General features: G+C 52.5%; 3 protein-coding genes across 4 annotated transcripts; 1 reads left to right on the forward strand and 2 right to left on the reverse strand.

Annotated features, from left to right (window-relative positions):
• Positions 1-885: 885 nt before the first annotated feature.
• On the reverse strand, positions 886-4,419 carry C1H22orf23 (chromosome 1 C22orf23 homolog). Its single transcript, XM_086461687.1, has 6 exons — positions 4,170-4,419; positions 3,765-3,827; positions 3,201-3,383; positions 2,618-2,752; positions 1,335-1,435; positions 886-1,025 (listed from the first exon to the last, which is right to left on the reverse strand). Exons 1-6 carry the CDS (start codon positions 4,417-4,419, stop codon positions 921-923), a joined length of 837 nt encoding a protein of 278 aa, XP_086317813.1. The 3' UTR covers positions 886-920.
• Positions 4,420-4,439: 20 nt separating this feature from the next.
• POLR2F (RNA polymerase II, I and III subunit F) lies at positions 4,440-8,501 on the forward strand. The gene is made up of 5 exons (XM_086468996.1): positions 4,440-4,498; positions 4,654-4,723; positions 4,843-4,973; positions 6,602-6,673; positions 8,314-8,501. Exons 1-5 carry the CDS (start codon positions 4,479-4,481, stop codon positions 8,402-8,404), a joined length of 384 nt encoding a protein of 127 aa, XP_086325122.1. The 5' UTR covers positions 4,440-4,478; the 3' UTR covers positions 8,405-8,501.
• A 4,909-nt stretch (positions 8,502-13,410) lies between these two features.
• On the reverse strand, positions 13,411-21,613 carry SOX10 (SRY-box transcription factor 10). Of its 2 annotated transcripts, none has more exons than XM_009956094.2 (3): positions 21,204-21,613; positions 14,523-14,788; positions 13,411-14,126 (listed from the first exon to the last, which is right to left on the reverse strand). In XM_009956094.2, the coding sequence occupies exons 1-3, from the start codon at positions 21,611-21,613 to the stop codon at positions 13,411-13,413; spliced, it is 1,392 nt and encodes a 463-aa protein (XP_009954396.1). The 2 variants fall into 2 exon arrangements, with proteins under 2 accessions (XP_009954396.1, XP_086325132.1); XM_086469006.1 differs by having other exon boundaries at positions 13,411-14,132.
• Between the last annotated feature and the right edge of the window lie 4,115 nt (positions 21,614-25,728).

Raw genomic sequence — 25,728 nt, forward strand, 5'->3', positions numbered from 1 at the left:
AACCAAAATAAAAGAAACATTGGATTTAAAAATCAGTTACAGCTTAGGTTTCGGATTCCTTTGTGCACTCGCTCTGTCCCAGGGACAGGGCACGCTGCCTGGCTTTGGGGGGTGGCTAAGGGTATTGCTAAGAAGCAGACGATGGGACCTTACGGAAACTGGGAGGCAGACTTTATGCTGGGATTTATGCAAGAATAGCAGGACATCATGCTTCAGCCTGCTGGAGGAGGGAGGTGGGGGTTATGCATGAGGTGAGCAAACAGACATTTCCAGGCTCTGTGGGAAGCCGGTGGCTATTCTGCGTACCGTGCTTTCAGGAACCCCAAAACCACAGCAAGCCCGCAGCAAAGAGCCCCCCTCCCTCCTCAGCGCAGCTGTGTTCCCGAGCGCCTGCCCACTTCAGCTGCCCCCGAGGAGTTTGCTGATGCACGCAATCGCGCCGACCTGCAGCAACGCCGGAGGCTCGCGTTTGCCGAAGGCCACGCGGCAGCACCTTCCTCCCCGCTGTCTTCCCAGAGTCACGGGGGCGGGAGCGGGTCGTAGCTGGAGGTGGCAACACACACGTCAGCATCGTGCTGCCGTAAGAAACCACCATCTGGGTGGATGGAAAGGGGTGACATTTTTGTCAGTGGATTGCTGTACTCTGAGCCATTGCATAGGCAGAAGGAGGCTCTGCTTTGTCGTTCTGGTAGCTGCTGCTGCTGCGTTTTCATCTCTTTAATATTGAGCAAGAAGGCATCCAGTGCGTGGGTAGGATTTTACAACAGCTTTCTTCTGTCACCAGTTATGTACAAGTTGCTCCTGCCTTCTGGCTTTAGGCAAGCAGTGGTGCTGCCCCCTTTTCGAGCCCTTCAGACTCCGAGGCCGAGAGTCTGGGAAGAAGAGGTAGGAACAAATTGCACTTGTGTTTTTCCCTTGGCCTAGTCATGGGGATTGCATTTGTTCCCACCAGGGAAGTCTTTCATCATGATCTCTCTCATTTCCTCACTTCTCTTCTTGTCCATGATCTCCATCTCACGCATTTTCTGCAAAGCACAAAGGGGAAGGGCTGAGCAGGGAGGAAGCCAGCAGCTTTTGTTTTCTTCTTTTGCCAACACCAAGAACAAAAGTTCTATTTCCCTGATTAAGTTCCATGCAGAGATGGAAAGAAAGGCTGAAAACCTCTGTCCCCCCCATTCCCCAAATTCACGCCTGTCCTGTGCCATGAATGGAAACACTCAGTTCTCTGCCCCCTCCCTCGCTCAGGTATTGGAGGAGACTCTGCTTTAAGGTCTCTGATACTCGGGATTCCCTCCATGTTCTGTGTGACCAATGCTGCCAGGACACTTGCGTACCTGTGAGATTTCAGTCAGGACAATCCTTTGGTACTTCTTGCCCTGTCCTAGAGCTTCCATCTCTGCCAGGAATTCCCTCCTCTCCTGAACTTCATTCACCACTAATAGATAAAAGAAAACACTGTGGAAACAGGATTCAGCTGAAAAGCAAGAAAACATGTTTCTGTCTAGATTAGAAGCCCCAGTTTCCCAGCTCTGCTTCAACAGTGGTCCTGCCAGGGGAAGGGTGATGTCTGCTCTAACACTCATCTTGTGCATGTCACCAAAATCAATGTGAAATGTGCCCCTTGCTCATCTTCTTACTGCTCCCCATCTGGCAGGAACAGGAACTTTGTAGTTTTCTTGGTACAGACCGCTCTCTGCTTGTGGGCAGTTTAACCAGTCTGTGGATGGAGACAGAACCTGCTTAAAGCCATTGAGGTTAAGTAGTTGACTTGCATCACCCAGTGACCACAACCATCTCTGCTCCCGGGACCCGCACAGGCGCAGAATGTTACCTGCCGCTTTGCAGCACAGACCTGCAGCCAGCTGGTCCAAATCTCACCACAGCGCAAAGGACATGGACATTTCAGACGTGTCAAGGACAACACTCAGCTTCTGACAAGCTTTAGAGGCTACAAAGCATCTGTGAAGCCAGCCACACTGGCTTCCCTGAAGCAGGGACCAAAGCAGCCCTCCTGTACACACAAGTCTAGCGTTGGCCATCTTTGTGCTGCCCTGGCTAGCAAAGGGCGGGCTGGGGTGCGCACACACACATTGAAGATTCAAGCACGGAGAAGTATTAGGCAAGGTTTTGCCATCCCAAAATACTTTGCAGGCCAAAGTCCATCACTGCTTAAAATTCTTCCCGACATTCAAGCTTTGCTTGCGTAACTGCTCTGATTTTGGAGCAAAAGAGAACAGAGCCGAAACCACGGTCGGGCTGGCAAGCGCCCGAGCCTATGTTGAGTTACACTGGCTGAAAAGAGGGCCGGCAGTACCTGAGCTTCCTACCAGGTCACCCTGCGTGTCCCGAGGGTGCTCCCCTGCCAGCAGAGCTCCTTTTGTGCAGGCAGCCCAAAGGAGCCTGAATCTGCCAGCAAACCCCTGCAGTACAAGCACTGCGAGGACGGCAGAATCACAGCGTCACAGCAGAAAGCCTTTTCTCTTGGAAACTGGGCTTTGTGCCTCCTTCCGCAATGGGCTTCAGGTTACTGGCAACACGGCCTGCTACCCCAGCCCTCGGAGGGAGCCGGCTCCCCAGGCTTTCTGCCTGCCTTCCTCCAGGGTACGTAAAGACGTACATTCTTCAAAGCGGTCAGGCTCAGGTGTCTCCTCTTCCTTTGTTTGAACCAGCATCTGCTTCACCTTCTGCTCCACCACATCCTTCCCTGTTGCCAAGATGTTTTGGAGCCTTTGCTTCTCCTTTTCCAAATCTCCTGTGAATGCCAAGGGGAAAAATATTATTACCAGCCTGTCTCCTCAGGTAGGAGCCTGGCCACACTGCTTTCCTGCTCACGATGCCAGAGGAAGCGTTATGTTAACGACAGCCCGTCCCCAGACCAAACTGCACAAGCACCGCGCAGGCGTACAGAGACAACCGACCTGACATCAGAGGTCCGATTCACATCTACAAGCTAAAAAATGACATAGCACTCCCTTCTTACGCAAGGACTGTGCGAGTCCCCATCACCTGTCACCCCCCTAGCCAGCTAGCAGTGAGCACTGACAGTAGATGTTCCCTCAGAGATCCATTTTTAAAGCATCATTGAAGACAGCAAGCGGGAGGACGAAGAGCAATTAGGCTGCTGCTGAGAACGCAGGAAGGGGAAGAGAGGGACCGGGCGGCATAATTTATTTATTCATGAGCGATGCTTGCCGACTTACGCCTTGCCCGTGGCTTGAATTTCTCTCGGGTGTAGGCATCTCCTGCCTGGCAGACCTTGGCGGGTCGGAGGTGCGGTTTAGCTGACAAACGTGGCTGACAAACTGGTGGGGAGAAAGCAGGCGCTGCAGGCGCTGGCTCTTTGCTGGATGTGGGGTGGCACTGGAGGGGCAGGGCATCTCCTCCTGGAGAACAAACCGAAAATCGGGGTCAGGCAGGCAGAGAGGAGCCGGGGTGGATGGCCCTGGGCTACCGCCAGCAGAAGACCTGCCTGTTGATCTGCTGTAGCACCACCAGTGAAGACCCCGGGTGCCACCAATGTCTCACCCCGGGTGTCGGTATGCGCTGACGTGAGATGGACTGTGGTTCAAGTCACGCCGTTGCGTCGTGTGTTCCCCGGATGACCCTTGGGGACAGACACCTCGCCCCGTACGTCCCCGTGTGCTGTTTCAAGGCACTTGCCCGTCCAAGCGGGCGGTGGGCAAGTGCCCCTGCCTCAAGGAGAGCAGCGAAAGCTCTTCGCCAGGGCGCAGCAGCGGGTGGGAGAGGAGAGGGCCGGCACTCACGTTTCACGCAGTCCATCAGGTATCGCCTCTGGAAACGCGTCAGCTTCGACTCCTCCATCATCCCTGAAAAACATGACGTAGGGGTGAAGTCGGCAGCCCCGGGGGGCTCCGCGCCTCCCCTCCGGCAGCTGGGACGGGCTGGGGAACCCGCCCCGGGGCGACCCCCCCTCACAACCCCAACTCAAAGGGGAAGATGCTGCAGGTTTAGAAGACTCGAGCCGGGGCCGCGCCACCAGCGCCGGGCCCGCCCGGTTCCCCCGCTCCCGCCCGGGACACTTCACCTCACGGGGACCGGCGAGGGGGGGGGGGGGGCTCCTCCCTGCAGCGGCCGCCGACCGGCCCGATCCCGGCGGTGCGCGGGGTACGGGGAGGCCGGGCCCGGCCCCGGCCCCGCTCCGCCGTTACCTCTCAGCAGCTCCCGGGTCCCCGGGCTGTACCGGGCGGCCGCGGCAGCGCGACCGCCGCCGCCTCCCCGCGCCGAGCTCCCGCCGGGCCCGGCCGGCGCGGTCGCTGGCGTCACGCCGCGGCGCTCCCACGTGTCCATAGGGACGAGCGGCGCCTCGGGAGGGAACGGAGGCGCGGGGGGGGGGGGGGGGCAGCGCGGCGTCGCGTCGCCCAGGCAACGGCGCCGCCGCGGCACTTCCGGTAGCGCCATGGCGAGCACCCGGAAGTGGTTCCTACTTCCGCCGGGCAGGAAGGAGGCGGGGAAGCAACATGTCTGACAACGAGGACAAGTGAGAGCGGGGTCGGCCTGGGGTGGGAAGGGAGGAGGGGGAGGCGGTGGCGTAGGCGTAGGAGTAGGAGTATGGCGCCCCGGGGGGCCGGGCCGGTGGGAGCCCGTGGCGGGGGCGGCCCGGCCCGGTGTGCGACGTGGGTGTCTCTCCCGCAGCTTTGACGGGGACGACTTCGACGATGTGGAGGAGGATGAGGGCCTGGAGGACCTGGAGAACGCGGAGGAGGTGGGTGGCGGCCCGGCCAGGCGGTCGCTGGGGCTGGGGAGGCCTCAAGGGCTCTCGCAGCTCGGTGGGGCCTCGGTGGTGGGCGCAGCTGAGCTGGAGCCCGGCTCTGCTTTCCCCAGGAGGGACAGGAGAACGTGGAAATCCTCCCCTCGGGAGAGCGGCAGCAGGCGAACCAGAAGCGGATCACTACCCCCTACATGACCAAATACGAGCGAGCCAGAGTCCTGGGTACTCGCGCCCTCCAGATTGCGTGAGTATTTTGCTCCGTATCGTGAGCGTTGCCACAGCTTCCCCTCCCCTTCCAGTGCAAGCTACTTTCCTGCTTCCTTAAAAACTCCTGGATCTCGTGTAATCCCTTACATGACTGCTGAGCCTGCAGATCACCGTCTCGGTCAGCGCTGAAGCACAGGACCGTGGGGCTCTTGGTTGCATGTGAAGTCTCTGTATCTCTTCTGGGTTGAGACTGAGGTACTTCTGCCTTGAGAGGGGGACATTCGGCAGCTGCAGTGGACTTTCCTAGGTCACAGGCAAAATGAGTAAGGAATGTGACAATCGGATCCTGGCTTCTGTCTTTCATAAGGGAGCCAGTGTGAGCTGGAAAGCCTGCTTTCTCCCCACTGGTTTGTCAGAAATAGTCTTCAAAAGCCAATGTTGGAGGGACAGATGCTCCAGAACATCTTTACCGCAGGGCTGTAGGAATTGGGAATGGAGTAACCAACCTGAAATCTGTTTTAAGTGTAGTTGCATTGCGGCAAGCTGATAGTTTTGGGTTTTGGTTTTGTTTTTTTTTTAAATATTTGGAATAGTAAGGCCTCATTTATAGTAGATATTAACATTTAAGTTCTCTATTAAGTTCTGTTAAGGCTGGCTGCTGAACTTCATTCATTTTTTTCTGTCTAGACTTGTTTTAGTAATACATATCAAAAAGTTTTGTTCTTTTTTAAAAGCTGCCTTATGAGCAAGATTATTAGGCTGTGGCAAGGTTTTTCTGAAAGCATAGATCTGAGTTTCATCTTGGTTATATCCACCTCCAGAACGATGCCTCTTCTCTGCGTGGTTTAGCAGCTCATAGGTGGTGATCAGATCTTTCCTTAATCATCGCTTTCTTTGCAGTTGTCACTCTGTGAAGCTGTTTTGTGCACAGTCTTTCAACTGGTGGAAGGCCAGAAAAATGGGGAAGATGAGATGGGCCTGTGCCAGGCCTTTAATCCACAACACTCTGGCGCCTGGTTCTGCTTTGCCTATGTATTCTGCCTTCAGTGCTGAACCTAGGCCAGCAGCAGCCCCCAGTGGCCTTATCCACACATAACGTGAACTTCCTTTGCTGCTGCCGCTGTCTGATGGGCGGATATCATCACCCGTGTTTGCTCTGGTGTTACAACCTTCTACAAAATGCTTAATTTTCTTCCTAGATAAGGTTAGAGTGTGTGTAAATCCAGCCCCTTGCTCCCCCCTCAGACAAAGACTGGAAGGTGTGAGCAAATTGGAATGTAAGAGATGTGCTGGAATTGTAGGACGCATGCTCATGTTACAGTGTTTCCACTCTCTTCAGTGGATTAATTTTAGAATTGCTCTTTTCCTCACCTTTAAGTACAGCAGAAGGTGACTGGAAGGGTGTAGATCTAACCAGCCCTTGAGCACCTTGAGCTGGTCAGCAGAGGCTGAGGGTTGGGGCACAAAGAACATTCAAGTAAGAGCTGAGTCTGTAACCTCTTGGGGGAATTTTCTTCCTGAAGTGCATGAGAGAGCAAATCAGACTTGCCAAGGTGGCATCCCACTCTCCTACTTTACTGGCCGGTGTCCAGGTAGGCACGTGCTTAGCTGTCCCTCTTCCCTCTCTGTGGGTTCACTTGAATGATTGTTGGTGTTCTGTCCCAGGATGTGTGCCCCTGTGATGGTGGAGTTGGAAGGAGAGACAGACCCCTTGCTGATTGCCATGAAAGAACTCAAGTAAGTCCCAGACTTTGGCGGTGAGATTTCCCTAAAGCCAGCAGTCCTCTCCTCATCCTGACACTTAGCAGCTGATTCAAATTCAACCTAACAGTGAGCACTACAGTTGCCTTCCCCTTTTTCACCTTGGGACTTCTCCTGTGCTAGTTGCTCGTGCAAAGTACTGATGATTAGGGGTGCTCTGACCTCTTTTACTTCGGAGTCCAAGTGGTTTTTATTTCTATGATGAGAACCCAAGGTCCTCATCTTTCTAAAATCAGTTTAATTCCCTAAATGGAATTGATTTGAAGCAGCCATCTGAATAGACCTGTGTTCAAATGAAGCACTGGCAAAAAAAACCCCAACAAAATAAGGGTCAGGCTGGTGGTGTGGAGACCCTGTGAAAAATCATCTCTCCCGGCACCCTTGCATGCCTGTCTTATTGTGCTTGTGGGGAGGCACGTCACCTGCTTACAGAAAGATCAACAAATCCTTTCTGACCGTAGCAGAGGCAGCTGCTGGATGACCACTTACAGGCCCACCTTTCCACAGCAGAGCTCCCTGCTGGCTCACAGTTTGCATGGTCGATGACCTCGCTCGCATGCAGGTGTCCTTCAAGCAGAGCAACTGGACTCCGTTACTGATTAAGCCCCTGTTCTCAAAACTGAATTGTCCCTCTGCTCCCCCAGTTTCTCAGTGCCTTGCAGTTGCTCTTGCAGATTTTGTATCTGTTGCACTCCCTTTATCGTTGCCAAAAGCTCCTTGGGTCACATTCCAGTCCGATCTCCGGGCTCAGTCTGAGTGGCTTCTCGTCACCGTCTGAGCACGAGCCCCAGAAAGTAAGTCAGGGTGTGACAAAGTGTGGTGGCATCCTGTTCTGTGCCAAAACTCAGTTGTAATTCTTGGCATGAGGGAGCTACTTTGCTACTGGAAAAATGAGGGCCCTGAATGTGATCATTAAAGAAGAAGTATTACTTTTCAAGTCTGATACGGTTGAAACCTGATGCCCTGGTTAGGTTCCAGACTGTCTGATTACGTTCTGATGACTTAAATCTGCTTCCAACAAGTTAAATTGTGTTCAGCATTTTCTTGCTTTCTAATTGGAAGCACTGTTAGCAGATGCTGTGTTCCACCCCAGCTGTACCAGGTTTTGGTACGTGACTAGTCCCTATTTTATGTATTCTTCTTAAAACGTAGCTGATGCTCTCAGGGTGCAAAATATTCTGTAAATATCGGTTTGTCGTGAAGGTTCTCAGAATTCTGCCACTTCTGTAGTGTCCTGTGAGGAAAAGTCTTCCATCAAACAAAAAGTGGATCTGTTCTTGAAATCCCTTGATTTCTCCCCCCATCCTATATCTGTGTTAGATGCTTGGTGTTGTCTCATAGTGGGTTCGGATCACTGGGCTCAATCCCTGCAGCAGCAACAGAGGGCTGACCTGTAGGTCTTCGGTTGTTTTGAGTCTAAGGGTGTTCAGTGCTTTGTGCCTACAAAAGAGAGAAGGTTAGTGGGACTTCCCTCTGTAGTACCAAATCTCTGGTGCCACACAGATCTCTCGGTTAAATCTGATGAGCTTACTGAAGCCGCTGAGCGCCTCAGTTCCCATTGCCTGCTGAAGTGGTATAGCGAAGCATTTCTGTTCACCTCTCTGTTCTCCCTCCAGAGCACGCAAGATCCCCATAATCATCCGTCGTTACCTACCGGACGGGAGCTATGAAGACTGGGGTGTGGATGAGTTAATTATCACAGACTGATCAGCCTCCAGCCGTTGTTTTGGTTCTTTCCTTCTGCAGAGATGTTTCTATTTTTGTTTATATTTGTGTAAATAAATTATAAACCTCCCCATTTTAAATTAAATGTGTGTGGGTTTGGTTTTTTTTCCTCTCCCACCGTCTCTTTCCTCAGTCCTACGTGCCCAGGAGAAGCCGTTCTTACTACTCTACCAGCTTGGTCATTATTCTTTCTTTCTGTCTCATGGGCTCTATTAATACGCTCAGGGAGCCAAGTGCCATGCTTTTCCTGCAGCTTTTTTTTTTCACCTGCGAAAGCCCTACCTTTTAGCTGGGCTAAAGACTGCAGTAACAACTTCCTCCTCCTCCAGCACTGCTCCTCCCTGGTTATAGGACTGGTAGCCAGTTAAACTCCTGCTGTACAGAAGTGCTCTTGCAGGTACTTTGGCTTCAGAAAGACTCCAGCCCTCTGCCCCTGTCCCTTCTTAAAACAAGAGTGCTGAGACACCTCCATTGCTTCCCCCTAGACAGTTGGGTCTTTGTGCCCTGAGCAGGTTGCTGTGGAAACCCCCAATTTCCTCTCTGGCCCGGGCTGGCTGTGGGGCTTCTCAGGAGTATCGTAGAGCAGCTCTCATCAAATCACCTATTGTTTCCCTGCTCCCGCCGCTTATCAGAAGCGGGGATCCCCTTTCAGTGGCACTGCCCCAGCCGGAAGCGCAGTCGCCGCTCGCAGTCCCACCAGCTCGGCAGTTGTGGGTTGTTGCCGCGCTTGCTCCTCGTACAGCCGTTCTCTGACAGGTGGTGGAACTGATGCGTGGGTGTTCTCCAGCCATGTCAGTTGTATGTAGTCATGGTGGTTCTTAATGGTGGCACAGCAGTAATTAAATCCTAGAGTTCCTTTAATCTGTAGCGTGATGAAAGGTCAGTCATTTGTCCCCTTCGCGCACCTCCGCTCTCGCCTCTGACATGCGGGGAGTTTACATGCTCAAGTCGAGAGTTGGGTGGATGCATCACAATCTGCAAGGGCTTTCAACCAGCCACTACCTAGTTTTCATTTCTTGATCTGTGTGCCCCAAGGTTCATGCTCTGCAGGAGGAAGATCAGAGCTTTTAGGCAGAACACACCAAGTCTCAATTGTCGTATTAAAAAGTGCTCTTGGAATTTTTGTTTTCTTTTTTTAATAAGAGGGAAGGTGCACCTCATCTGTGGTTTCTATTTTACCTTCATTTTTCTTTTTATACTGGTTCCAGAAAGAATATTTCCAACTGGTTTGTGTTAAGGCTTGTGCATGTATATAAAGTGTGTGTTCTCCATGCTGTGTGTGTGGTCGGTGCCTGCACATGAGCATCCATGTCCCAACGGGAATTTATATCCACCTGCCTGGGAATTCAGCTCATATAACCAACCATGAATGTCATTCTCCTACCGCTCCCTGTAAAAGCATCCGTCTATCCTTCCTCTGTTAGTGTGCACAGGAGGGATTGGTTTTGGAGACCAAAAGCTGAATGAGTCAGTCCCTGGGCAAAATGACAGGTCAAAGGGAATGTTGAGACGCTTGCAGGTGTGGGAAGGGGGTCGACTGCAAGGAACACAAACGCTTCCTGGTCTAGGCCGTCCTTACCAAGAAAAGGTTAATTTGCAGCACTGTGGCCTTCAGCCTTCTCCCCCCACCCGTGGAATCCTTTAATCACGTTGGTGCGGTGAAATTTCAGCCCTGAAATGATGCCTTTGTGCAATCGTTTTGGCGTCCGCCATGGATCGCGGGGGTCGTTTTCTTGTCCCTTTTTTTTTTTTTTTTAAATGGCTTCTTTGTTCCCCACCGCCTCCCCTCCCCAGCCTTGCATCTGTATCAGATACGATTAAAGGGATAGGGAAGGATGCCGGGCCAGCTCCTGCTAGGCTGCAGGAGGACTGGTTAACCCCTCTGTTACCAGGAGCATTCTCAGTCCTGTCTTAGTTGTTAGGACCCTCCTAGATGAGAGGAAGCATCCCCTTCCACTAGAGAATGGTTGAGGCAGAGCCCACTTGCTTTCTTAATTTGCTTTTTGAATTTTGGTTAAGAACTTTCTTTTCCCACTCCTCTGTTCATCCACACGATGTGCCTCCTCTCTCCCACCTCTGTGCTCAGCTCTCCTACACTTAACTCCACCATGGCTTCCTTTCTTCCCCACACGTGCTCCTGACTTGCTCAGCAGTCCAACAGTTCCCTTCTGGACTCTTCCCACAGCCTGTAATTTGGGGCAGAGATTTCTCCTCCTCTCCAGTGAGTGGTCACTATTTTGCATGGAGGTTTTTAGCTGGCACCACCATTGTTAGATCCATTAAGCCATCCTGTTGCTGACGCTCTTGGACCTGTACAGGACTTCATCCAAATAGTCCTGTAAGTTTTAAAAAGCTTTGAACCTGTTCCACAGTTCCTAGACATCCTGCTTGCTCTACTCACCCACAAAGTGTTTAGTGGACACAAACTCACTGGATCGATCTCATGCGTCAGCATTGAAACCCTTTGGAATCAATTTATGGTTGTTGTGGAGTCTCTGTGTTAATTGGGATCCTACCTTGCTACCATTGGCCTTGAGAGATGTTCTTAAGCAGACCGATATCTGCTGTACAATTTCTTTCCAGACATCTTCAGATAGCCTCCCAGGATCTGACTACACCCAGGATGTCTTCTTTAACAAGTAAGAAGGTGTGTACATCTATTCTTGAAGATACTCTCTGTCTGTGAGTGTTTGTATTTAGGTTCTTGCCTGTAGAAGGCAAGAGGCTGGGGGGGTTGAGTTTCTACAGAGAAACTAATGATTGCTTCCAAAATACCCGAGTTTGTTTATATGGGGATTTTTTTGGTTTTTTTTTTGAAAGTACGTCATCTGCCACCTGATGATGAGGAACCAAGACAAGAAACCTCATGCTGTTATTCTGGAGAGCAGTAACAATCACACTAAGAAATTTTGGGGTGAAGCACATGCAAACCAGTGTTCTTTTTAATTGCATGTGCTGAATCTTAGCTGAAGAACAGAAATCAGTGTTAATACATTTCTCACTGAAGAAATGACTGGAGCTGGGGTGTGAACAGAAGATGAATTTCATCTCTGTGAAAGGAGTCTGGTAAGACAGGCAGAGTTCTGCCTGTGTCCTCTTCATGACAGGCAGAGGGAGGCTGTGCACAGGATCCATGTGGCGATGGTGTGACTCATCATACACTTACTGGGGATAAAAACAGACTTGCAGGAAAGAGGTCAAAAAACCCCAGACACATGAAAATGAAACTTTTAAGTTTATTATTCCATATGTTTAATGCAGAGTTAATGGTGCTAAGACAGCATAGAGACTGGGGAAAGGGAGGTGGGGGAGGAAGGTGCTACTTGCATAAATAAGGGGACAGGGCTGGAAGAGGTTACATGCGTACAAGGAGCAAACATTCTACATGATCTTTTCAGACACCACAAGGATAAGTCATCCATAGCTAAGGGAGGCAGGAAAGGCATCTGACAGTCATATCAGCAGAGGGATACAGCGGCACCAATTACAGTCCACATTTGGTCGAAGGATTTTATCTTTCTGGACTGGAATATCCATTGGAAGGTTCCATGACATGTCTCTGCGATCAATTGCCAGGAGTCATCTTTTCCTGCAGCAGCTTTCGTGCCAGTTTCACTCCCTGGCATGACAAACCACCCAAGTCCTGGAGGTGACAAAGGAGAAGTAAGTGGACTGTCCTCAGGTGTTGGGCTGAAAAAAGGAAGTTGATCTGACTGCAAGAACTGGTTGCTTCCAGTTTGAAACCCAAAGCAGAAAACACATTCCTTTGCACCTAAATAGGCTTCTTTTCTTTACACTCGTCCAAGATCAGGTGTGTATCTGCCTTGCTTAAAGCTGTAGGAGTATCTTTCCATCCTCAGTGTAGGTAGGAGGGAGGTGTTGACTGACTGGAAGACATGATGAACAAACAAGCAGGGCTGAACACCCCATCAGCCTTGAGTTTCGAGTGGGGCTTCAAAGAGAGTATTGGAATCAACTCAGCATGTTGGCAAGTGCATAGTAGCTTTCTTGGTGCCTCTTCGTTTCAGGCAGGCACAGTCAGACGTGGAAGAGCAAGGACCAAGTTTGCTCAGAGGTTGTTTGAGAGACTGAAGAGACTAGGAGACTGAGATGCCAGAAATGCCAGACATAAATGAATATAGAGTAATTGTAAGAAAGGAGGATTCACCCACAGCACCATAATGATTCACTGGTCCTTCCCCACCTCTCCTGCACCTCTATACGTGAACATGCATGCGCACACAGGCTGTGATATGAGTAACACTTAAGACTGACAATGCGATTCCTGAGTCCTACAAGGTGTTCAGGCAAACCATAAAATCTCCATGCAGGAAAGAGTGTGGGACTGAACAGAGACAGGATGGAGAGAAGAGGTGGGGAGAAAAGCTAGGATACAGCTGTGGAAATCAGCAAGGAAGCAAGCATAGGTTGGTCTTCCAACGGGATTCAAGATTCATACATGTGTGAATCTTAGTCAGGACTGCTGCACGACGCTGATCGCAAGGAAGCCGGCTGTGCCGTCTTCCCTACTGCTCCTCCCCTTACATGTTCACCAAGGCTGAGCAACCACCCTTCACCTGCAGCAGGTGACAAAGTGTTGGCCATTGTGGCCTGTTGGAAATCCCTGGAGCAGTTTGGGGAGGGAAAGAAAAGGACAGTCTCTCTCATCATACAGTCCAGGGGGTGCACAACGAAACCCACCACAGACCAGTCACTCCATGTCTAGAATCCTCCTCATCTAGAAGGCCAATAAGGTGTTGCAAGCCAGTGGCGTGGCCTGCGTGAAATTGGTAAAGGGCGAAAGGACGAAAAACCTTCCTCTAGGCGGGTGAGCCAGCGATAGCCGGGGTCAAGAAAGGCACTTCTGTATACTCAGTGGGTTCTGGTGGCTGCATGGCACTGAGTGACCTCGGAGTTCGGAGGCTCTTCTGCCTGTGCGGATTCTTTGGAGCCTTTCCGTCGCTGCTTCGGTCACCGTTCCCCATTCCCTACGGTCTGGAGAGAGTCGTATACACAGGCTGTTCCCAATGTGTGGGGCTATGGGACTGTGGCACAGAAGGTGCAGGGTCAGAGATGGCAGTGTAAAGGGGACGTTGGGAAGGTCCCATATAGGAGAAGGCAGAGTAGAGGCCAGAGGCTTGGGTGGAATGGCTGTAGTAGGGTCCCGAGGGCTGGTGGTCCGGGTAGTCAAACTGTGGCCTGGAGATGGAGGGAAAGGCCGAACCGTAGTGGGGCAGACTCAGGGACGTGTAAGCTATCTGGGAGGTGGAGGGCTGGTCGGTGTAATGACCTCCAGGGGCAGACCCCTCCGTTTTCACCTGGGCCTTGGAGTCCACCACTGATGAGGTGGCAGTGGACAAGGAGACTCCATGCTGCTTGGAGATCCAGGCAGAGTGTCCGCTGGCTGCAGCCAGGGCGCTCCCGAGGCCATAGCCAGCAGCCGCCGCTGCTGCGTAGCCCCCAACATGGCCTGGGTGGCCGGCGTGTCCGTTGGGGGGCAGGTATTGGTCGAATTCATTGACATCAAAGGTCTCCATGTTGGACATCACTTCATGGCTGATCTCCCCGATGTCCACATTGCCAAAGTCAATGTGTGGCTTCCCCCCTTCCCCCAGGGAACGCCCTTCTCGTTTGGAGTCGGCTTTGCCTGCCTGCAGCTCGGTCTTAGGAGTGGTAGGAGGTGTGGGGGGCCCGTGGCTCTGACCTGCAATGTGAAAAACATTTTGAGGAGGAAAAAGAGAGAAGAGGTGAGTTACCGCTTTATGCCTGGCTTTATACACAGCCCAGCTCTGCTCCTCCCAGTATGCCAGCAACTGTCTGGCTGGAGACTTCAGTGGAGGGAGAGAGAAATAGCCAGCCAAACCCAAACATTTTCATATGAATCTGTGGAAAAAGAGGGAAGGTGCAATGAAATCTTGCCTGACCAGAGGAATGCAAGCACCTGTGGAACTCAGGCACATGCCTATACTGCTGACTCCAGCAGAGTTTTCTGGGTCATGAGCAAGGTGTGAGCCACATTGCTAAGGCTTTCACTGTAATGACTTGTATTTTTTGAGCCTTCGAGTTGGCTGTAACCTGTCAGTAGAGAGGCGGGACTTACCTGAGGAGTGTTCTGGATGACCATCGGACATGGGCGATCCTTCGCCGGGATGCCTGTGATCCAGGTGGGCGTTCTTGTAGTGGGCCTGGATGGCAGCAGCCCCGCCAGCCTCCCCCTCCACCTGGCCTTCGCCCTCACCCTGTGTGGCCTTGCCATTTTTCCGCCGACGGGGCTGGTACTTGTAATCGGGATGGTCCTTCTTGTGCTGCATCCTCAGCCGCTCCGCCTCTTCAATGAAGGGCCGCTTGTCACTTTCGTTCAACAGTCTGCAGGGGCCAAGGGAGGGGAGGGGAGGAGAGGAGAGGAGAGGAGAGGAGAGGAGAGGAGAGGAGAGGAGAGGAGAGGAGAGGAGAGGAGAGGAGAGGAGAGGAGAGGAGAGGGAGAGGGAGAGGGAGAGGGAGAAGGAGAAGGAGAAGGAGAAGGAGAAGGAGAAGGAGAAGGAGAAGGAGAAGGAGAAGGAGAAGGAGAAGGAGAAGGAGAAGGAGAAGGAGAAGGAGAAGGAGAAGGAGAAGGAGAAGGAGAAGGAGAAGGAGAAGGAGAAGGAGAAGGAGAAGGAAAAGGAAAGGAAAAGGAAAAGGAAAAGGGAAAAGGCAAAGGAAAAGGCAAAGGAAAAGGAAAAAAAGGAAAAGGAAAAGGAAAAGGAAAAGGAAAAGGAAAAGGAAAAGGAAAAGGAAAAGGAAAAGGAAAAGGAAAAGGAAAAGGAAAAAGGAAAAGGGCAGGTATGTCAGAAAAAACCCCAAAAACCTATATACAGCATCATGGGACACAGCATGTAAATCCAGATGTCAGGGTGTTGCTCCATTGAGGATATTTCCCACAACACCAGGGAGAGCTTGGAAGTGTTTCAGTGGAGACAGCAGTGTTTTCCCCCTCTTTGTTAATTATTCACCCCTGACGCTGCTGGTGCCAGAGCTGGGTCCCCCTTCCCCAGCTGCATGATGCTTCTTACCTCAGTAAGTTCAACACCTTCTCATACATGGTCCAAAGGCAAAGCGCAGCCTTTCGTAACTGTGTAAAATAAGGCTGGACAAGCTGCTTTCAAAGACTTTGGGCAAATTAGGGACAGTTGGGATCATCCTTCAGACTAAGGCAGTGTGGCACACCCTTGCTACCTGTAGTGCTGCCTCCCACATGTCTCTTGCTCTTGCCCAGACTTTTTTTATTCCAGTTTAACCTCCTGCCCTTCCATAGGCTCTGCTCCAAATTTGAGGCTCTACTGAGCACAAATGGCATCCATTGGTATTGGCTCCACAGTACCCATGTTGCTGCATAGAGCTTGCTGGGCCTTTAAGCATCTTGCAATATCCTAGAAAGGAATTAAAGAAAATTTTGAAGGGGTGAAAATGGTGTATTATGCTACTCCTGGAGCTCCTGTTCGCTTTAGACATGGATAATGCAAAAGGCTGAAGCACAAAGGACCAGCCCTTTTTGAACTTAGCCAAGCAGTTGTAAAAAATTTAGCTGCTATGTTGCTAGCCTTGTAGAAATAGATGAGCTTTGGTCTCTGGATGAAAGGCACTGCAGAAATGTAAGCACCTTCTCTGCATTCCTGTCAGATCATGGACTGCTTCAGTTAAGATAGGCTCTCCAAGGAAATGGTGAAATGTGCGGGCGGGATGGCTCAGAGCACTTGAAGATGAGATCAACCTCGTTGCTCAAGCCTTTAGCAGCATTTTGGCTGGAAGGACTTCTCTTTTGGTTTATGATTTTTTCCCCTCAAATATTTTTGTGACTCAAGGTCATCCTGCTTCCAACCAGAAACCAGTGCTCTCAGAAGGGACCAGTCTTCCTGTGACTTGCAACTCCAACAGTCATTAGAAACGGCAGGGCTCCCAAACGGAAAAAAATATTCCATTTATGAGATGTCCATGCCTTTTCCTCCCTAAGAAAAGAACTACCTGGGGATGCGGCTGTGCCAGCACCTTGGTACCCCCCAAAGCACTTAGCACTGAAATGTGACCGATTCTGTTAAGCTGTAGACACGGAGGAAGATACAAAGGCCTGAACTGGCCTGAAAAAAATGAAGACAAAGAGGAGACATGGCTCAAGGAGCACACAGATAAATCTGGCAGGGGATCAAAGGGGTTGCCAGCAAGTAACAGGTTGGTTCCTAAAGCCACCCCCTTTCCCCCTGCTCCTTGGGCATCCCCTCAGCCAGCAGCCAGAAGGTGTGTGGCATGGGCTGGAGCCCGTTACGGTGCTGACCTGGGTTCACTCCAGGCAGCCTGAGCAGGTCGCGGCCGTACACCACATTCCTCCACTGTCTTAATCCCAGAGATTAAAGCAATTGAGCCACCATGAATCTAACACCAGCTTTCCTGTCTCCCTCCTGCCACCATGCACCACGCTCATACGTCCTGGAGGGCTCTAATCCCTCAGACTGCACTGCTCCAGACAGCCCTCCAAGGGGTCCAAAGGGACATCATGGCTGACCCTTTTAGGCATCGTGGTCTGGGAGGTGACCTTGCCTTGACAAAACCTTCATCCTTGCAGAACGTTCCATCTCCACAGGAGATGGAGAATAGAGGCAAAACTTGCAGCCTTGCAACCCAGCACACTTCACTACAAGGCAGGCAGGCTCCAGCATCCCTGCGTTCCCAGCCCAGATGGTGCTAAAGCTAATGAGATGCTGTGGCTGGGAATTAAAGGTCTCTTTCGATGTGGGCACCTCTCAGAGCGAGAGGGCTGTAGGCTGCACAGACAGCTTTGATCTGCAGGGCTGACCGCACGGTGAGCTCAGAGAAGAGCCTCCCACGGAGACTGAAGCTCAGCCCTCAGAGCCGTCTCATGGATGGCAAGAACCAAAGCTGCTCGAGGCTATGCAGATCCCTGCCCTCTGAGCTATGTCTGAGCGCCTCACCTCCTCTCCCCTCAACAGCAGCCCACGGGCAGTGCCACCAGCAGGACAGTGGTAAGTCCACTCCCCGTGTCTTCGCCTTCTCCTTTCCAAGGCTGCCTGCTCCCTCCTCCCTCCTGCTGGGATCAGAGCTCAAATCGGCTTTAGCAAAGTGAAACTGGTGCGAGCAGGCAAAGGCCAGGAGATTTGGGGGGATTTGGATTTCACTTGCTTCCTGCCCTCCCCCTCCTGCCCCCCACGCTCCCCAGGCCATAATGCAAAGGAATCTCGTACAGGCAGGGAAAGTTATGGATCACAGAGCAAAGCCCTTCATGGGGCTTAACCGAGCCCTCGCCACCCTCCCCAACACCAAATGCTCACCCCCAAGCCAAGGGGAGAGGGGCAAGCATCCAGCACCCTGCTCCAGGAGGAGAAAGAAGGGCTAAAATCTTTCTGCCCGCCTCTTGCAGCCTCCCCTTCTGCCGCCTGGCATCGCCCCATGCTGCATGCCAGGCAACTGGCTCAGCGGCCAGAGGCCTGACCCTGTGCTGGGACTCAGCTGCCGATGAGTCAGTGCCGTGATGGGGTTGGGCATTGGGGCTGATGCAAGGCAAGGGCTGGCTGGGAGCAGAAAGCAGCCGGGCAGCCTCTCCTACACATCCACGGCCCCGGATTTTGTGGGCATGACCCTATTCCCTGGGTGCTGCCACCCCTCATGGAAAGATCCCTCCATCGGGTCCCTTAGCTCCTTCCAACCGAGCCTTCCTCCCCTTCTTCCCATGCCTCACTTGTTTTCGGCCCCAGAGGTGGTGCTGGCTGGCATTTTGGCTGAGAGTCATGCCGACATTTTCAGCAGCCAGCCTCCATTTGAGAGCTGCTCCCTGTCCAGCCATGGGGAAGGAAAGCAGCCAGGGTGAGATTTCATGACTGTCAGGCACAGAAATGCTCCCTTCTTCTTTTTTGGTACATTAGTTTGTCAACCGCACCCCTCACACACCCTAAGCAGGTACAGAACTAGGGGAGGTGGATGGGTCCATAAGCCCTCCGGCACCGCACTTGGTGCCAGGTGAGTAGTGTGACCATCAGGTCATGTCCTGAAGCCCTTCCCAATGAGTGCTGGGGTCTCCATGGAGGACATGGCAGTGGCACAGAGCTGGAGCAAATGCTGGGCTTAAAAATAAAGCCCGGGCCATTGCAGCCCATTTTGCAGAGGAGCACGTGAGACGGCGCCAGGGTTATCGCTCAATCTGCTAGCTGCCTTTCAAGAAGATTTCCCAGTCTCTGCAGTCCCCACCCAGCGCTGATGGCTGGGGACATGATCGGTTTAATGGTGGTCTGCAGGCAGCCTCCGTGCTCGTCTCTCTGCCTAATGTGCCCTTTATCTGTATAAGCTCAGCGCAGCCCATGCAGAAATACAAGTCACCCACATTTTCCAAAGCAGCTAGCAATGTAGGCTGTAGGGTTTGGGGGGACACCTTGTAAGGGTGGAGATACGTGAACAGCCAGGGCCCTTTGTAGGGCCCTTTGTCAAATGTTCGAGACTAAGCTGTCCAGAGCAAAACCCAGCTGCTCACAGTTGTACCAACACATAGGAGCCATACCTTGGGGACAGTGTAGATGAGGCCAGTGGCAACCTCAATGGAGGAATACCCAACCATATCGTGACTGGAAGGCAAGACTGGGGTCTGCTACCCTGGTAACCTGTGGGGCATCTCCGCTGGAGTTTTGTGGGCTGATGTTTTCCCCTCACAGAAAGACACACGCATGTTATCCTACCCAGGCCAGACACTGACTGCACCCATAACCCATCTTACTCTGCTGTACAGTTGCCATAGGGGCTGACACAGCTCGGAGAGCCGCAGCCTGCACTAGGGACACTCAGGAAAGCAGACGTGTTCAAGAAAAGCAACCAGGGGCAAAACCAGCAGTACACAACAACCCCAGGCCTGATCCTGCAAGCTTCTCTGCCTGACCCACGCTGCCTGGACGCACAGTGCCTTAAGAAACACCCCGGGACCTTGACCATTGTTCAGCAGCAGTGTCCCCTGGCTCCAAGTCCCGTGCGGCCAGTGGCGGGAGCCGTGCCCTGGGAGCAGGGGGGCAGTCGCGTGCATGAATGCAGTCACGGGCCAGGGTCTGTGTCTCCCTGTGCTCTGAATGCGGTATCTATGGGAGGGTTTCACTGCTCTGCTATATTTTCAAGGGAAATGCAGTGTCTGGAGGGAGGCCGTTGCTCAAAAATCTGGGAATATTTTGCAATAAAGGAATGATACCTTGAAATAACACTTTGGGAATAAAAAAGGTAGGTTCACACACACACACCCCCCTCCCTTCCAGCACAGCTTCACAGTCCAGAGGCTGGCAACAGAGCCCCAGGCAGGAGCAAGTGCCGTGGTGAAAGAAAGAGAAGGCAGCGGGAAACAAAGCAGAAAAGAGTATCAGATGAAACATCCACAATCATGCCCTGCCTTTGACTTCCCAAAGAAATCCCTTTGCTGGGATAACACTAGATACTGATGGGTCTCAGCAAATGTACTGATGTAGCAGAGGGAGAAGCTAATGCCCAACGGCTTGGCTCCTTGCGAGCAAGGAGGTTTGAAGCCAGGAGAAGACCTCAGCATCAGCTGCTGGACGGGCTGTGTTTTGCTTCTGCTTGAAAAAATGTCTCTTGGCCCACCTAAGGTTGAGGGCTTCCTCCACAAAATTCCGTCAGGGCAGGAGAGGGAATGAGAGGGCCTGTTTTCGTGAGCCTTGGTTTGCATTGGTTGATGCAAGGCAAGGGGAATGACAGTGCCGGGGACTTGTCGCAGAAAGTGTTTATAACAGGTCAGTGGGGTTATCGGCAGAGACCATCAGATGGGAAACAAGTGTCATGGCCAGCCTGACACGCTTGGCTTGGGCACAACGGCTCTCTGCACACCCACGGGCCGGCTGCTATCAATTGGGGCAGCTCGTCTGTCTGCCAGAGGAAGGAGGAGCAGGTTGGGGAGGGTACCTAAAGGACCCGGGTATCTGCACGAAGCCAAAATGAAAATGGGCACAACAAACTGGTGGGGCCGGAGGGATGAGCATGTGCATGCCGGCGAGAAGGGAAGGCATCTCTCTGAGTGCAAATGGAGATGGGGCTGGTTTGAGCCAGCATGTCACAAAAGAGCCTGCGAAGGCTGGGACTGTTGCAGGTCTCTTCCTTTCTGCTAAGCTTCAGCCTCCCCTTTCTAGCAGGGTCTCTCCTTGTCCATCTCGCTGTACCTGCATGGCCTGCCAAAACTGGGACCATCCTGGGAAGGATGGGTGCAGGGCTCTGACCACTTGGCTCCCTTCCCCTGATCTTCCTTCTCGGTCATAACCTGTTTTCCTGCTTGTTCTGGGGCACTGCATGGAAAATAACCCCTGTTGGCATTGGGACCCAAGTTTAAATGGGCTTGAGGCAGCCACTAGTGAGTTAAGTTGGATGAGGCTCAGCCCAGTTCTTGCTAGTGCACAACTTGGCCCAATAGAGAGGGTGAGCCGAGAAAACAAGATCTCCCCCAGCAGTCAGGCAGGAGAGGACCAGGACAAAAGTGTCCTGGTCAGGAACAACAGGGGAAGTTAGTGGGAAACATGTGGAAAGGGCTGCTGCCCAGGATGTACTTGAGCTCTGCTGAGGAAGCCTTCACTACATCCAACCACTACTCTTGCCCCAGTCACCAACTGTGCCTTCTGTGAGGGGGCTCCCCATAGGGAAGAAAGTTCCCTCAAGGACACCCCTTACATCCCGCTAAGTCTCCATCCTTCTGCGTGACTGCACAGTCCTCTCCGGGACACCTCCGGACCTCAGCCCTCCCCCTCCGCCTGCCCATTCTTACCTCCAGAGCTTCCCCAAGGTCTTACTGAGCTCGGCGTTGTGAAGGTGCGGGTACTGGTCAGCCAGTTTCCTCCGGGCAGCCTGTGCCCAGACCATGAAGGCGTTCATGGGCCGCTTGACGTGGGGTTTGCTCTTGTTACTTCCATTGACCCGGACGGGCATGGGTACCAGGGTCCAGTCATAGCCGCTCAGCACCTGGCTGACTGCCTCACGGATGCACACCGGGAACTTGTCATCGTCCGCCTCCGAGTCTTGCTGTTCCTTCTTGACCTTCCCCATCTCCCCGTTCCCGGAGCCAGTGAGGTGCGGGGAGTTGTCTGATGTCATGGAGGGTCCTGGCGAGAGGCAGTGGTGGTCTTCAGAGCCCACTGGGCTCATCTCCACCTCCGAAAGGTCTTGGTCATCAGCCATCGTTGCTCTTGAGCCCTTTCTCTCTTCCTCCTTGGTGTCCTTCTTCTGACTGGGGAGGGGAGGAAGGAAGACAAAAACAAAAGAAAGAAAGGAAAGAGGGAGGGAAAAGAGAGAAAAGGAGAAGCAACCACTAAATCTGTAAAGGGACTCCAAGGTTTCTGAAGAGCTAACCACGAGACAGGAGCTGCTCCATAAAAGCGCAAGCAAAGCAATTGCTGTGCACACCGCAAACCCCGTGATCGATGGGGGTGGGGATGGATCGGGGCCCCTGATTAATTGGGATATTTCTCCTTATCTCTGCAATCATCTGGAGCTGACGTGTGGAGAGGCCTGAGGCAAGAAGGATAAGGGGGGTTGGGGACCTGAAAGGAGAGAGACATGGACCATCTTGCCTGGGCACAGCTCCCCACGGGGAGCAGGATGTGGGGGACAGCCACAAAACTTGTGTGGGGAAGTGCCCCTTTCTTTCAAAGACTGTGGTGAAATGCTAGTGCGGTGCCTGGGGGGAGGCATGGGAGAGGGAGCGCCAGCACCGTATCGATAAACCAGAAGGAACCTGTATCCCAACTATAGGGGGAGCTGAGCAGGCAGCACCACCAGGCAGGGAACTGGCCCGGGCCCTTGTTCGGCACCCGGAGACCCTGATCCCGGCTGCGGGAAAGTGCCTCTGCAGGGACACCCCATCCCTCATCCTCCTCTTGCAGCTCATAAAGCAAAGTCTTAAAATACATCTACATTGCACCCCCACACATGCCTGTCTTTGTGTATGTATGCATATACATATTCACACTCATATATATATATATATATATATATATATATATATATATACAGACACAAACCAAGTTTAACTTTGAGACAAGCCAAGGCTTTGCGTTGCCTGCCCCACACACTCCTCTCTCCTTCTGTCTGCAGTCACCTCTAAAAGTCCCGGCTGCCATGCAGCAGTTCCCCCCCCTTGGAGAAAGAAACACCCTAAAATAAAGGCCTCTCTATCCCCACCATCCAGAAATTAAAAAAAAAAGAAAAGAAAAAATAAAAAAAAGAAAAAAAGAAGTGATAGAAAAGCACGCTTCTGGCTTAGGTGAAAAAGAGCCAACGCAGAGCAAGGGCTGCTATTCCTCCGGTTTCAGAGGGTGACATGGACCCTCACTGGGGAAATCGAAAAAAGTAAGACAAAGTAGGGGGAATAAGCGCGAGCAAACGTGTGTGTGCGTGTGAGCAAGCTCAGATAGGAAAACTTACATTGCTGGCTGGTGTGCTGGGCAGATCCTGTGAGGGCTGTGATTTTTATTCCAATAGCCCCCCTGTTCTCCCTCCCAGCCCCAGCGGCGTCGGGGCGCACGGTGCAGGGAGGCTCTCAGGCGAGTGCCATTCCTAGAGGGAGGCTTGGTTTTTACTAATACCCCGGCTGGATGTCTCTAGCTGGCTTTGCTGCTTAGCACCGGGGGAGGGAAGGGCGGAAGGTGGAGCCAAGCACTCCTCAGAGCCAGAATACGGTCGGTCGGGGATGGCGGGGAGGGGACGCAGGCAGCCCCCCACCCCACCTCGGCCGCCAGCATGTTCCCTGTTTTCCCATGGTGCCGGCTTCTTCATAAGAGCCACCAGTGTTGGGCTGCTCTTGGAGCGTGGCTGCCCTGAAGATGGTGTTGGAGGATTCAGCCCCGGGGGGGGTTGAGGCAGTGGGATGCTGGAAGGGGTCTGGGGTGGTTTTGGGAGGTGGGTGTGCACCCCAGGACTGGGATCTCCCCGCTTCCTCCTGCTAGCACAGTTGTTCCTTCACAGTCTGATCCCCTCTATGTGCCAAATGAGTCCCCTGGTCCCTGTCACAGAGTCCCACAGGGACCCCACTGTGCTGCAACAAGGTGGCCCAGGACCCTGGGGTCAAGACGCTGCCAAAAGGGCATCCTCATTCAGACCTGAGTCTGAGGAGTGGGAAAGGGGATGCAGGAGGTCAGGGGTGTCCTGATGATGGAGGACATCAGGTCCAGGGAAAATACTGTGCTGCTGGACAGTGGATACCAGTTTGAACCTTCGCAGGACTTCCACATCCTAGGGATGGCTTATCAAAACATGTTCGTGTCTGTAGGATCTTGCCAATCAAGGAGGCTCTGCTGCCTCCGACATGCTGAATTGCTCCTGAAGGCAATGAGAAAAGGGAGGTCTCCTGACAAGAAGGACTCTCTCACACTCACCCTCATTCTTGCTGCCCGTGCACTGGGACACATAAAGGATCTCAGCACTCAATGGGTTAGGATGGTCTACATCACACCTTACATTTTCTAGCTTGCTTTCCTTCCCAGATGCCTCTGGTAGTTGGCTTCTTCAGTTTCCTTTGTCACCAGGCCTGGTAGAGACCAACACCAACCCTGTAACCATGAGAGGTCACCCACGAAAAATCTGATCATCCTCCCAGGTCCTCCTGAGTTAGCAACGAGATAAGCCTAGCTCCTGCCCCAGCTCCTTGCTCGATAGCCAACCTGACGCTTCAGTCAGAAAATACAAGAGATGAATGGGTATGACCCAGGGAACCAGCTTCAAGGGATTTCAAGAACATTTTCAACTCCTGTAGCCAGCTATTCACTCTCCAGAAACTTTGTGTTAGAAAGATCCAGCAAAACCACTGGCTGGCACCACATGTAGCATAAGGGATGGTGCTGAGCACTGGAGCTAAAGCCCTCAGAGCAAACCTGTGGGGCTGGCCACTGCCCTTGCAGACATGGCTGACAGCATAGGGCCATTTCCATGCATGTCTGCCATTGTCTGGAGTAAGTAAAGCTCTGAACCCATAGGGTGGCTGCAGGGAAAACCTCGCTAGAGCCCAGTGAGAAGTCTTTACTGAATAGAGCTGGGAGGGGAATGGCTGCATGCCATTGCCATCAAGCAGGCAGAGATGCTTAAAGGTGCCTCTTGTCTCCCTCAAAAAAACCTCTCAAGGGATCATCTCCTACATTCTTCTCTTCAGCCTTACCTAGTCCACAAAAAAGATGTGCTCAGATACTCTTCTTCACGTAATGCCTTTTTCCCTTTGGGAGAGAGGAATGTGTGTGCCTTTCTCTTGGATGCTGACAAAGCCCAATGGAGAGCCTAGCAAAACAGCATGGAGGCCCTGATTCCTTGACCAAAGGTGTGGCTGATGAACCTTGCGTCTTGTGGTATGGGATGGGTTCTCTCACCATGAGAGACCCCAGTTGTAGTTGTCACAAGGAGGGGTCTCGCGACACAGACAGGGGCAGTTTGGCAGCTCACCCTCTCTCTAGCAGACAGATAACCAGCAAAAATGAACGAGGCAAGATCGCTTCATACAAAGTTGTCCATGGCCCACTGGATGCAGGGTCAATGATGCTGCGGAGCTCATGTCATCTTCCCCCAACCAGCAAGGGTCATTCTCAAGCTGCAGGGACTCTGCATATGAGGTGTGGCAGAACTGGAGGGAGGGGAGGGTTTGTCTCTAGTCCCACAGGGAGATAGACACTGCCAAGAAACACTGCCCTGCTTGTTGCCCTGGCTGTAGCCAACCTCCAACGTGGGGCAGGGAGGAAAAATGCCACAGAAAATGGCCAGAAAACGGTGTATTTGCTTTCCCTTCAGGTGGCTGGTTCCTGTTGAATTCCATGGGAAAGAGGCAATGGGGCAGAGATTTCTACTTTCGCTCCAGAGTGGAGATATAGGGTGCTGGGCACCCTGCAGTAGTGATGGAGAGGCTAGGGGTCCTCCTAGCACTTTGATGGAGAATATTGAGACAAAGGAGCCCCGCAGAGCACTGAGAGGAGCTTCACAGCCTGCTCAGCTCATACCCCAAATGCAGCTCTTGGCAAGCTCTGTGGGGAGAATGAGACAGCGTTTCACCCCAGCAAGACAGTGAGTGGTGGGGCTCACATCTTTCTGCATGACCACAGGGTCTGGGTGAGCAGAAGAATGTCTGACCCACCACTCCCAAATGGGACAAGAAAGGGATCAAACCCAGAAGGGATTTCAGGAACGCACAGGGCTTTGGACTGGCATTTGTCCCACTGCTCGTCATCCCCATCAGAGGCTGCTGCCACCTGCCAGGCAGGAGCCGGGTCCCATTTGTGCCTTGTTGGAAGAGCAGTGGGTGCCTCAGCTGCAGACAG

The sequence above is a fragment of the Leptosomus discolor genome, chromosome 1, assembly GCF_034619465.1.
Source record: "Leptosomus discolor isolate bLepDis1 chromosome 1, bLepDis1.hap2, whole genome shotgun sequence".
In the NCBI taxonomy this organism is placed as follows: Eukaryota; Metazoa; Chordata; class Aves; order Leptosomiformes; family Leptosomidae; genus Leptosomus; species Leptosomus discolor.